Source organism: Aquarana catesbeiana, linkage group LG03 (assembly GCF_042186555.1).
Source record: "Aquarana catesbeiana isolate 2022-GZ linkage group LG03, ASM4218655v1, whole genome shotgun sequence".
Taxonomy (NCBI): Eukaryota; Metazoa; Chordata; class Amphibia; order Anura; family Ranidae; genus Aquarana; species Aquarana catesbeiana.
Window position 1 is genome coordinate 712,861,191 of NC_133326.1, and position 14,127 is coordinate 712,875,317.

Consider the following 14,127-nt stretch of genomic DNA (forward strand, 5'->3'; position numbering starts at 1 on the left):
TTTTAGTAGAATAGAGGAAGGCTAGAGCCCCAGTCAGATTTTATTATAATTGTGGAGAGCTCTCCTCACTTCCTGATTGGTAAAATCTTGTCACCGGGACAGGAAGTGAGAGGAAATCTCTTTAATGGAAATCTGGATAGTAGTAAAAACCTGACAGGGGTTCTAATTCTCCCCCACTCCATCCAAAACTAAGAAAAGAAAACATTATGGGTGGACATACACTTTAATGATACATCACATTTCATTGTCTTAGCAGTAAATCTCTAGATCCCTTCTTCATATATTTCCTCTGAGATTGTTACATTTCTTTTCATCTCTATTTAGTATAGATTGTATGGAATAGGAGAAGGAAAGAGAGGAGAGGGGACCCCATCCTATCCAATCACAGCGACCGCACTGCACCCCACACAGAGTGACTGCATATGGGGGAGGGTCAGAGAGTAGGGGGAGGGGCAGGAGGAGGAGATTTGTGATGTCACACACTGTGATAACTTTCTGATTAATGATTACAATGAAAGTAATTATCATGAGATAGATAGATAGATAGATAGATAGATAGATAGATAGATAGATAGATAGATAGATAGATAGATAGATAGATAGATAGATAGATAGACCACACCCCTCTTTACTGACAAATAGGAACATGTAATTCATTGTTACTCCAGTAACTGGAGAGATCTCCTACCCAATCACAGGGAGTGACAGAGGGAGAAATCTCACATTTAACAAAAACCTGCAGGGCACTGACTGAAGTCCCACCCACTGCTTTATCCTATTGGCTGAATATTCTACCAATCCCACTACCCATCCCTGTGACATCACCAGTCTCTGGGCGGAGTTCTCACTATTACTATTATTCCCTATTCCCCCCACACATCTTTATACAACCTCTCCCTACATATATCCCAGCGTGGAGGGGCTCAGTGAAGATGGTGGTGAAGGTGTGGAGATGTCGGATCGGGTCACACAGATCATAAAAGGAGATCCGTCCGACCTCATAATCCAGATATATCCTGACTCTGTTACTGGGGATATTGGGGGGTAAGGGGATCATATTACTGTAATGTATCTCCCCATACTCATTTTCTTTCCTGTACAATCCCCAGGACTTCTTATTACATCCAATCAGTGACTGCCCTCCTCTCCTCTCTATACTGGGGTAACACATCCCGACTCTCCACCAATCTGATCCCCCGACATCCACTTCCCAGTAATGTCTCCCTGAGGAGAAACTCCAACTGCTCAACACCTGAGGATAACCCTGAAATCTCTCTGGTGTTTCTGGACGATTCTGTTTTCTATCTGACCAGGATACAGTTTTCCTGTCATCTGATATATGGAGAATATTATGAGCTGTGTTTACATCCAGTAATATGTCTGCAGCTCTCTGTATATAGAAGGATACATTTCCTTCAGTTATTATATCAGATAATGTGTGTAATGTGTGTGATATCCCATCCACATCCAGACCCCCTCCATCATGGAGGAGCTTCTCATGTCTCTCTCTGTCCTCATTATCTCCATCCTCAGTATCACACAAGTCACCTGTGTCTGATTCCTGTAAGACAGTCAGTGGATCCGTCATGTTACACAGCTCCTCAATGTGACGCATCTTCCTGGACAGATCCTCCTTCTTTATTTCCAGATCCCGGATGGAGATGGAGATCCACTCTGCCCTCCCGGAGATTTCCCTCAGGATTCTCTTCTCCAGGTCTTCCAGACGTCTCCTGAGATCTCTAAACAGGACAGTGACTCTCTCGGTGTCACCAGATGCTTTTTCTTCTACTTTCCTCCTGTGTTCCTGCAGACTCTGGACTCTTTCCTCCGTCTCCTCTCTCTTTATCAGAAGGTTCTGCAGAACAGTCCTCAGTGTCTCCTTCTTCTTCTCAGAAGCCTCATCTGAACAGTGTTATGAGTGGTCGGTTACCAGCGGTGGCTCTGACACTGGCACAGGTCGCCGGTCTGTCTCTGATGAAGCTGTCCCATGACCGGATCCTTCCTCTGGAATACACTGCCTATAACACGCTGCTCCTAGAACATCTGATCAGCCTGAGAAAGTACACCGACAAGCTAGAGGTGAGGCTCCTGACATCAGATCTACACTCACCGGTCACTTTATTAGGTACATCTTGCTAGCACTGGGTTGGACCCCTTTTGCCTTAATTCTTCGTGGCATAGATACAACAAGGTGTTGGAAACACTTCTCAGAGATTTTGCTCCATAGTGACATGATCACATAGTTACATAGTTAGTCAGGTTGAAAAAAGACACATGAAAAAAAGTCCATCTAGTTCACCCATAAAAAATAAAATAAAATAAAAAATATAAAATCCCATATACCCAATCCTATACCCACAGTTGATCCAGAGGAAGGTGAAAAACCCCAGAAAAGCAGTTGTTGCAGATTTGTTGGCTGCACATTCATGATGCCAATCTCCCATTCCACCACATGCCAAAGGTGCTCTATTGGAATGAGATCTGGTGAGTGTGGAGCCCATTGGAATATAGTGATTTCATTGTCATGTTCAAGAAACCAGTGTTGAGATGATTGGAGCTTTTTGACCTTATCCTGCTGGAAGGAGCCATCAGAAGATGGGTACACTGTAGTCCTAAAGGGATGGACATGATCAACAACAATACTCAGGTAGGCCGAGACGTTTAAACTACACTCAATTGGTACTAAGAGGCCCAAAGTGTGCCAAGAAAATATCCCCCCCACACCATTACACCACCACCACCACCAGCCTTAACCGTTGATACAAGGCAGGATGGATCCATGCTTTCATTGTGTTTACTCCAAATTCTGACCCCACCATCTGAATGTCGCAGCTGAAATACAGACTCATCAGACCAGGCAATGTTTTTTTAATTCTTTATTGTCCAATTTTGGTGATCCTGTGCCAATTTTAGCCTCAGTTTCCAGTTCTTAGCTGACAGGGGTGGCACCCAATCTGCTTCAAGGTTCGATGTGTTGTGTGTTCAGAGATGGTATTCTGCATACCTTGGTTGTAACGAGTGGTTATTTGAGTTACTGTTGCTTTTCTATCATCTGGAACCAGTCTGCCCATTCTCCTCTGACATCTGACATCAACAAGGCATTTTCCTCCACACAACTTCCGCTCACTGGATATTTTCTCTTTTTCAGACCATTCTCTGTAAACCCGAGAGATGGTTGTGTGTGAAAATTCCAGCAGATTGGCAGCTTATGAAATGCCCCTTCCAGCCCGTCTGGCACCTACAACCACGCCACGTTCAAAGTCACTTAAACCCCCCTTTCTTCCCCATTCTGATGCTCGGTTTGAACTTCAGCAAGTCATATTCACCGTCTAGATGCCAAAATGCACTGAGTTGCTGCCATGTGATTGGCTGATTAGCAATTTGTGTTACCAAGCAATTGAACAGGTGTACCTAATAAAGTGTCCGGTAAATGTTTGCTTCAAGTAATCGGAGTTATAGAGAATAAAGGCACACAAAATGTTTCGGTCAGTTTGTGCTCCTACAGGACGGTCGTGTGACCACGACCACACATTATTGACGTTGGACAAAGGGTGACCATAAAGCTTTGTGTGTATTTCAGCCTCAGGGTCTGACCCTTTCCTGGTTGTACTCCGCGCGCGGGGATTATGCGCGAGCAACGGACAGGCTGAAGAAGGCAATTGCAAATTCAGACCTCCACAACGAGAAGATAATCCAGTACTTCAACGTGCGGATCATGAGGGTGAGTAACATCGTCTCTCAGCAGAGGACTGCTCTCTTTGCCAAGTAAAGCTGGCAGCTCGGAGCGCTCTTTCAAAATAAATCCTTTCTTGGCTACATACACTATATCCGCTTCAGCTCCAGATCTTCTCTGGCACTTTTTGTGTAGCAATCAGCATTTTTTTTAGCTTGAAAATGTCTTAGAACCCCCAAACATTCTAGATTTTTTTTTTTAAAGCAGAGGCCCTAGAGAATAAATTGTTTTAAAAAATAAATGTATGCAGCGCTAGTAACATAAAAGTAAAAGTCTATAGTGTTTAGAATAAAGTCCTTGTTCAGGGAAAAATCTGGAACCACCCACGGTGTAGACAAAGACACGATTAGGTGAGCACGGACTTATCCTCCACCGAACATCAACACACCAGGCCTCTTACCAAAGAAAATGGACCACCGAATTACAGGTGGTCAAACATGCATGATACATCCACAGCACCACAAAACCACTTCACTTGATACATAGATGGCTGGGTCTTGTAGTCTCACCAGATGAAGGTTCAAAAGGTACATGCATAGAATACAAGAAAGCAACTCCTTATGGTGTAATATATCAAAACTAGTTTCACATTTATTTAAAAAACAGCCAGGGTATTCACATTTTAGCAAATAAAAACAAGCATATCAGAAGCAGCAGTCTGTTATGAATAGCAATTAGTTTCCAACCACAAAGACGACAGCGTCGTGACGTCAGAGCTCCACCCTACGTGGCGTTTCGTCCAAGAGAAACGTCATCAGGGGCGTGGTCAGAGCTCGTCGTATCTTCCTTATATGGGGGGGGGACGGAATAGAAGCGCCCATTCCCCCTGCACTCCAAGCCTCTCTCCCATCCGCCCAAAGAGGAACCACGCCCCAAACCCTGATTACATCCAGGTTTAGATCTACATGGCTAAATACAGCTGCCACGGCAGCCATGTTTAGGGAGACCAGATAGGAAAACATTATACAGTATGCCCATCTGGTCTCTGAGAGAGGGAAGGGGAGAAAACCGGGCCAAATTGGAAACAAAAATAGTAGATATGTAAAAATGAGAGTACTTAAGACATCCAAAAATGTAAATAAAAGTAACATTAGAATACTAATAAAATTTACAGCTTAACCACTTACGGACCGCCCACCGCAGTTTTACATCGGTTGTTTGAAGGAGGATACTGTTGTTATGGCAGCAGCTAGCTGCCATAACCCTGGTATCCTCGTCTTCAATGGGCAGTCCACTACAAGATAAAAATGGTCTCTGCGGCAGATTCCCTGCGAGATCACTTTTATCAGCGGCGGGAGAGGCGCCCCCCCTCCCGCTTCGCTCCGGTGCCCTCCGTCGGCAGCAGCGGAGGTGATCACGTCCTGTCTCCTGTTAGGTATGGAGACAAGTGGAGGGGGGGGGGAATGGCCCCCACCCATCTACATAACAATGCAGGGCGGAAGCCACGTCAAAACGTCACTTCCGCCCATAGCTCTTAAAGGGCCATTTTTTTAAAATGATTTTTTTTAAATGACAATTTTTTTTTTTTTTATTGCATTCTAGTGTAAATATGAGATCTGAGGTCTTTTTGACACCATATCTCATATTTAAGAGGACCTGTCATGCTTTTTTTCTATTACAAGGGATGTTTACATTCCTTGTAAAAGGAATAAAAGTGACAACATTAAAAATAAAAAATAAAAGGTAAAATAAATAAGAAAAAAATAAATTTGTGTTCAAACCACACATGTGAGGTATCGCCGCGATCGGTAGAGTGAGAGCAATAATTCTAGCCCTAGACCTCTGCTGTAACTCAAAACATTCAGCTTGTAGAATTTTTTAAATGTCGCCTATGGAGATTTTTAAGGGTAAAAGTTTGTCGCCATTCCACGAGCGGGCACAATTTTGAAGCCTGACATGTTGAGTATCAGTTTACTCGGCGTAACATTATCTTTCACAATATAAAAAAAAAATTGGGCTAACTTTACTGTTGTCTTATATTTTAGTTCAAAAAAGTGTATTTTTTCCAAATATACCCCCTTCCTACCCAGGCCAATTTTCAGCTTTCAGCGCTCTCGCAATTTGATTGACAGTTGCGCGGTCAGGCTACGATGTATGACATTTTTATCATTTTTTTCCCCACACAAATAGAGCTTTCTTTTGGTGGTATTTGAACACCACTGGGATTTTTTAAAATTTTTCTGCGCTACAAATTAAAAAAGACCGAAAATTTAAAATTAAAAAAATAAAAAAATAAAATAAAGGCTTTCTTCGTTTTTGTTATAAAATTTTGTAAACAAGTAAATTTTCTCCTTCACTGATGAGCACTGATGGGTGGCATGGATAGGCAGCTCTGATGGGCATTGATGGGCAGCACTGATAGCCAGCACTGACTGGCATCACTAATGGGCACTGATTGCTGGCACTGGTGGGCACTGATTGCTGGCACTGGTTGTGCTGTATTGTAATCAGGGCACTGATGATCAGTACCCTGATTACATATCTCGATGTCCCCTGGGAGGAGATGCCGCTGATTAGACATGTGCACTTAGTTTCCGAAAATTCGTACATTCGTAAGGATCCGAAATACAAATTTTTATGCATACGAATTTTGGTCAAAATACGAAATTTTGTTTACGAAATTCGGATAAATTTATCATAACGAACTTTCTTTATTGTTACGAAAAGTTAACGAAACTAAAAGTTAAAAACCCCAGGAAGTCAGCACAGCACAGGGATGGTGGGAGCCCCTCATAATGATAAATTTTTCATAACAAACTTTCGTTATTGTTACGAACATTTTACGAACCTAACGAAAATTCATATTTCGTACGAATCCGAACTGAATTTCGGACACGAATCACGAATTAATCTTAATACGAAACGGAACGCAACAAAACTAAACAAATTTATGGACGGCGCACATGTCTACCGCCGATCAGCTCTCCTTGCCACACACTCTGTCAGTGTGAGGCGACGAGAGCCGATTACCGGCACTTCCGTGTTTACATGTGACTGGCTGTGATTGGACACCGCCGATCACATGGTTAAGGAGCCGCGTGATAGGCTCTTTACAGAGATCGGGGTCGCACCCTGTCCTAGCAACATGGTGCGACCGGGGGGGGGGAGGGTCACATTCTAGGACGACGTCATTTGATGATGGAGGCAAGCAGTTAAGCACACAGTTAAACCCTTGATTACCTCTAGATGTGAACCCCTTGACAGCCAATGTCATTAGAACAGAGACAGTGTACAGTATTATCACTGATCACTGTATTGGTGTCACTAGCGACATCAGTGTCAGTTAGTGACCCTTCCAGGTAAATGCCTGTTAGCGCCAGATTGTCCGCCACCCTATCACAGTCCCACTGCAAGTAATTGATCACTGCCATTACAATATAGCAAATAAGTAAATTCCACTATATATCCCATGGTTTAAATAGAAAAAAGGAGCACTCAATTGCCACGTCCGTAATATTGAGGAGGAGAAATGGAGGTATGACTAAAAAGTACTACATATGGTCGGACTTTATAGGCCAAGAAACAATGGAAAAAAGGGGAATAATATAAAACATAACATTTATTGGAAAAGTATAAAATATAGACAAAACAGTTGATAATAGTAAAAAACATAATACATATGCATATATGCAGTGAGCCCTTGTGCGTCTACGCGTTTCGCCGTTAGGCTTCTTCAGGACACGACCAAGGTTCAAAAAACGCAACAGATAAGATCATTTAATGGCAATGTATTTCATTTCAGATAGTAAGATTTGTTCTCTTATCTGTTGAGTTTTTGAACCTTAGTCGTGTCCTGAAGAAGCCTAATGGCGAAACGCGTAGATGCACAAGGGCTCACTGTACTAATTGCATATATGCATATGTATTATGTTTTTTTACTATTATCAACTATTATATCTATATTTTATACTTTTCCAATAAATGTTACGTTTTATATTATCCCCCTTTTTTCCATTGTTTCTTGGCCTATAAAGTCCGACCATAGGTAGTACTTTTTAGTCATACCTCCTTTTCATATCCCATGGTTTGTAGACGTTAGAACTTTTGCACAAGCCAATTACTATGCTTACTGGGATTTTTGTAGCAGAATACGTCTCGGCCTAAAGTTGTGAAATAATTTGAGTTTTTAAACTTTCTATCGGATATATTTCAAAACAGAATCTAGAAAATGTAATTATGAAAAATTTTTTGGTCTTTTTTCGTTTCTATAAGACAAAATAAAAAACCCAGTGGTGATAAATTACCACCAAAAAAAAAACCCTATTTGCATGAAGAAAATTATATAAATAAATACAGTGTTATATGACCATACACTTGAAGTAGCGTAGTACTGAACAGCAAAAAATGCCCTGGTCCCGATTGGTGTGAAACCTTCCGGAGGTCATGTGGTTAATGTTCCCAAATTTGATACCTTTATATATTTTTTGGGGGGTCTGCAGATACCATGTCAGTAGGTCAGTAGCATCTACTCCTGAGGAAGTGAATTATTTTCACAAAACGCGTCGAGTAGTGGGATGCACTTGATCCTGCCATTTGATTGGTATTCTGTGGAATTTTAACACTGACACTTGTTGTTTACAAGTTAAAATCAGAAAACAACTTGGAACCCCTAAACATTTTATATATATATATATATATATATATATATATATATATATATATATATATTTTAGCAAAGACTCTGGGGAATACAATGGCGGTCATTGCAATATTTTATGTCACACGGTATTTTCCAACCCATGTGTGTGATTATATGTCAGTATTACATTGTATATCCCTGTATGTTGTGTTCGTTCAGGTGCTTATCTAATATTACATCTCAAATGAACACCAGAGGGCACTAATTTGAGTGTAACAATATGTTATTATTACTACATTCAGATTGGCGCCCTCTGGTGTTCGTTTATATAGGTTGAATCAGCTAGTTCATTTTATATAGGCATGTTCCTACATACAATGTATAATTTGTTTCTAATTGTCTTATTAAATAATTTTTAAAAAAACATTTCATTATATAATTGTGTTGAAGCTCATTTAAAGTCCCATGGGTAACTTGGAATGTACAGCCTCATAGTATCTACTCACTCTGGTGTTTTTCTCTTGAAGGTGGAGTTCTACTTCCTGTCCCAGTATGTGTCCGCCATCAATTACCCGTACCGCCATATCCTCATCGGGCGAGGTGAGCACACCCTGGAAGCCTTGATGGAACAGCTCAGCCGGGTCCAAATTGACAGCAGCGAGCTGCGCAAGCAGATCGCCCTCTTCACCTGGACCCTGGTGGGAGCAGCCAACGCCTTGAGTGGGGAGGTTTGGGAGGTCCAAAGGAATTTCTAGATCAGGGGAGCTTGTCAAGTCAACTTGCACCTATAGGAGCTCAATGCTGGACCCTTTCTACATCCCACCTACCAACCAGTCACAGGGCTCCTTGCGTCTTCATAATTTATCAGTGACAGTGATCACTATAAAGGTTTTCTTTTTTTTTCTTTTTTTGTATCTGCTGGCTGCTCGTTATATTGCTGCTGCTGCTTTGCCAAACAAGGATGAAGTCATGTTTATCAGCGACAGGGCTCGCTATAAATTACTGTTACGACTTCATTGCGCAGTGCCAACCGGTGCCCACCTCCTTGCTTGAGCGGCTTTTGCTATGAATTCTGGGAAGGGCTGCTTAAAAGGGCCTATTTTATAAAGATCCATCATATAATTGTTTCAATTTTTTTCACATTGTTTCCTATCAGGCACAACACTTTTGTCTAGTTTATAAACGTTCAAATGGAAAGTTGCAGAACAAGGTGAAACCCTGGTTGGTTTACAGCCATGGCCAAAAGTTTTGAGAATGACACAAATATTAATTTTCACAAAGTCTGCTGCTTCACTGTTTTTAGATTTCGTGGTCAGGTGTTACTATGCTATACTGAAGTATAATTACAAGCAAGTGTCAAAGGCTTTTATTGACAATTACATTACTGCAAAGAGTCAATATTTGCCGCGTTGACCCTTCTTTTTCAAGACCTCTGCAATTTGCTCAGGCATGCTGCCAATAAGCTTCTGGGCCACATCCTGACTGATGGCTGCCCATTCTTCCATAATCAATGCTTGGAGTTTGTCAGAATTTGTGGGGTTTTTTTTTGATCACCCGCCTCTTGAGGGTTGATCACCAACTCTCAATGTGATTAAGGTCTGGGGAGTTTCCTGCCCATGGACCTAACATTTCGATCTTTTGTTCCCCAAGCCACTTAGTTATTGTTTTTGCCTCATGGCAAGGTGCTCCATCATGCTGGAAAAGGCATTGTTCCTCACCAAACTGTTCTTGGATGATTGGAAGACGTCGCTCTTGGAGGATGTTCTTGTACCATTATTTATTCATGGCTGTGTTCTTAGGCAAAATTGTGAGTGAGCCCACTCCCTTGGCTGAGAAGCAACCCCACACATGAATGGTTTTAGGATGCTTTACTGTTGGCATGACACAGGACTGATGGTAGCGGTCACCTTTTCTTCTCCGGACAAGTTTTTTTTTTTCTGGATGCCCCAAACAATCGGAAAGGGGATTCATCAGAGAAAAGGATTTTACCCCAGTCCTCAGCAGTCCAATCCCTGTACCTTTTGCAGAATATCAGTCTGTCCCTAATGTTTTTCCTGGAGAGAAGTGAGTTCTTTGCTGCCCTTCTTGACACCAGGCCATCCTCCAAAAGTCTTCTCCTCACTGTGTGTGCAGATGCACTCACCTGCCTGCTGCCATTCCTGAGCAAGCTCTGCACTGGTGGTGCCCTGAATCAACTATAGGAGATGGTCTTGGTGCTTGCTGGACTTTCTTTGGTGCCGTGAAGGTTTCTTCACAACAACTGAACCTCTCTCCTTGAAATTCTTGATGATTCGATAAATGGTGTATTTAGGCGAAATCTTAGCAGCAGCAATATCCTTGCCTGTGAATACCAATTTTGTGCAAAGCAATGATGACTGCACGTGTTTCCTTGCAGTTAACCATGGTTAGCAGAGGAAGAACAATGATTTCAAGCACCACCCTCCTTTTAAAGCTTCCAGTCTGTTATTCTAACTCAATCAGCATTAGAGTGATTTCTAGCCTTGTTCTCCTCAACACTGAAACCTGTGTTTCACTGACGTGATGTCAGCTGGTCCTTTTGTGTCAGGGCTAAAATGCAGTGGAAATGTTTTTTTTGGGGATTAAGTTCATTTTCATCGGCATCATAAAAACTGAGACAGCAGACTTTGTGAAAATTTATATTTGAGTCATTCTCAAAACTTTTGGCTGTAAACTCTCTACAAAAAGAAAAAAAAAGTCTTTATACATTTTTTGAGTCCATTTGCAAAATTGGCGATTATTAGATTCACCTATCTGGTAACCATAAAGGGTTATACATGGTGAGCAGGGCCACTGATAAGGCAGTACAACTGGTCCTGTTGTACTGGGCCCAGGCTTCATCAGCTAAACAGGGGGGCCCAGTGTGGCTTTATTGTTCATTTCTGCATAAATTAATAAATTGATTTTACTAGACCACACCCCGCTCAAACTTGCTTATCAGGGCTTAAATTACATTTTCCTGGGCCCCATCACGTCAACTGAGGGGCCCAGGAGGAGCTTTTTTTTCCATTTTCGGGGCGTAGGTGGATAAGGTCAAGGTGGGTGGGGGGCCCCGTCAGGAAGGCTGTACAGGGCCCCATTATTTCTAACAGCAGCCCTGATGGTGAGCAGCAAAACTTGGGTATGCTGTGGCTAAAAATTGAGCTCAGCCTTTCCTAAAGAACCCTATGCTGTGCCTATACACCTGCTGCCATGACCAGCCTGAACCGTTACCATGAAATAAGACGGGATGCATGGATTCCAAAGCATGTAGGCCAATACTTGGTCCTACCATCTAGATATTGTAGATATCAAGTGTTGCCAGACCAAACAACAATTTCACAGTCTTTTGTCCAGTATTATTAGCAATCCTGCATCTATTATAGCTTCAAAAATCAATAGGCCCCTTTGAGTGATCATGGCCGCTGGGTGTTCTTCACTTGACCGCCTTGCCCTCATCTCCTTCCAGGACAACATAATCATTATCATGGACAGAGCTCCATATAAATTATTGTGACAGCTTTATTGCCTGGTGCTGACCTAACCCCATACATTGCATGGCTTTTTCTAGGACTTCTGGGAAAGTGCTATTTAGAAACGCAAATCCGCCTTCCTGAATATGTTCATATTGTAAGGCCGGGCTGCAAAATCAACGACCTATTAAATAGTATTTGTGATCAGTTTTGCTCCATGAAGCTCTAGAAGTGTCTAATTGTTCTCAATGGGAAATGTTATAGAAGGGATGTGCATGTCTGTTGCTTACTACAGTTGTCTTTATACCAATGTGTCTACAGTTACCACACAGCAACAAGCTGAACGTTAAAGTGACCCTGTCAGGGGTGTAGAAAAAGTCCAAAAACAGTACCCTGTGATAAAAAAATTCTCCATACTTACCTGTCTGTTTGCCAGTGTGCAGAAATTTGCCCTGTAGCACAGCTCCCGGGATGGATCCTATGCTACACCTCTGGGTGTGTAGACTAACATGTCCCCTGCTGGCTACTGTGGTTCCTCCCAAAGACCTCCCAAAGACGTCACTATTATGTCCTGCGGTGACTAGGGGTCAGCAGGAGGAACCACAGCAGTCAATGGGGAAATCGCTATTGGACCAGCCCGAGGATTTGAGAAGATCAACACCGGGTGTTCTACTACATAGTGAATTTCCTTCAAACTGGTCAATGTACAGGTAAGTTTAATGCTGTTTTCTTTACAGGGTAATACCTTTGGATTTTTTCTAACCCCTCGACAGGGTCACTTTAAAGTGCATGCATAGCCAACATCTGTTTTTGTTTTTGTTTTGGATGGGGCGTGGAAGGGTTAGAACCCTTGTCAAGTTCTTATTGCTGAAAGAGAAAGATCGCATGAAGAGCTCTAAACCACAAAGGGGTCCAAAGAAATAAACATTCATAAAATAAATGAATAAAACTTCCAATATGTTTCGAGGGTTGAACACTCCCTCTTCATCAGGGCTTGAATTTATAATTTGAGTTTATATGAAGTTTATGTGAGTGATACAGTATTCAAAATAGGCAAAACCTTTTGCTGCTGGATCAATTTTGGAAACTGAATATATACAACATCCACCCTGAAGAAGGAGTGTTCAGACCACCAAAACGTGTTGTTTTTGTTACTAAATATCATTGAACATCGTCTATAACTTAAAAGCTTCCACAAATGTTAAAAGAAAATGAAGGAACAAATACTATATAAAAGTTGGTGATTTTATCCCCCTCAATTAATGATCATGTTTATTAAAAAGGCCGAGCTTTGCTTTAAAGGACCAATCATTATAAGATTTCAAAGAGTATGGGTTAAAAGATGTTCTCTTTACGGTTTATCACTGACAGTGATCAGTAGAACTGAACCTTGCTGTTGTCCTTCAGACACAAGTCGTATCTGTACAATCTAACAATGTATCTGGATTGCATTCTTGTAACTGAAAGCAACATTTTTCATTAAAATATAAGAACTTCCTTCTCCAATGTGTCCGACCTTCCTTTATATATATGTGTACTGTGTATATGATCCCAATACAGGGAGCAAATAAGCTTTTTTTAACAGTGCAGAGTATTTCAGGAGAGGAGAGTTAGATAGAGGAAGGAGCAGAATCCTCCAGCAGTGCATAGTATTTCAGGAGTGGAGAGTTATAGAGGAAGGAGCAGAGTCCTCCAGCAGAGCAGATTATTTCGAAGGAGAAGAGTTATAGAGGAAGGAGCAGAGTCATCCAGCAGAGTATTTCAGGAGAGGAGAGTTATAGAGGAAGGAGTAGAGTCCTCCAGCAGAGCATTTCAGGAGAGGAGAGTTATAGAGGAAGGAGCAGAGTCATCCAGCAGAGCAGACTATTTCAGGAGAGGAGAGTTATAGAGGAAGGAGTAGAGTCCTCCAGCAGTGCAGAGTATTTCAGGAGAGGAGAGTTATAGAGGAAGGAGCAGAGTCCTCCAGCAGAGCAGAGTATTTCAGGAGAGGAGAGTTATAGAGGAAGGAACAGAGTCCTCCAGCAGAGCAGAGTATTTCAGGAGAGGAGAGTTATAGAGGAAGGAGCAGAGTCCTCCAGCAGAGCAGAATATTTCAGGAGAGGAGAGTTATAGAGGAAAGAGCAGAGTCCTCCAGCAGAGCAGAGTATTTCAGGAGAGGAGAGTTATAGAGGAAGGAGCAGAGTCCTCCAGCAGAGCAGAATATTTCAGGAGAGGAGAGTTATAGAGGAAGTAGCAGAGTCCCCCAGCAGAGCAGAGTATTTCAGGAGAGGAGAGTTATAGAGGAAGGAGCAGAGTTCCCCAGCAGAGCAGAGTATTTCAGGAGAGGAGAGTTATAGAGGAAGGAG

General features: G+C 42.1%; 1 protein-coding gene across 1 annotated transcript; it reads left to right on the forward strand.

The window, feature by feature from the left end:
• Positions 1–1,840: 1,840 nt before the first annotated feature.
• LOC141133665 (transferrin receptor protein 2-like) lies at positions 1,841–13,288 on the forward strand. The gene is made up of 3 exons (XM_073623161.1): positions 1,841–2,079; positions 3,581–3,721; positions 8,840–13,288. The coding sequence occupies exons 1-3, from the start codon at positions 1,915–1,917 to the stop codon at positions 9,065–9,067; spliced, it is 534 nt and encodes a 177-aa protein (XP_073479262.1). The 5' UTR covers positions 1,841–1,914; the 3' UTR covers positions 9,068–13,288.
• Positions 13,289–14,127: the final 839 nt, after the last annotated feature.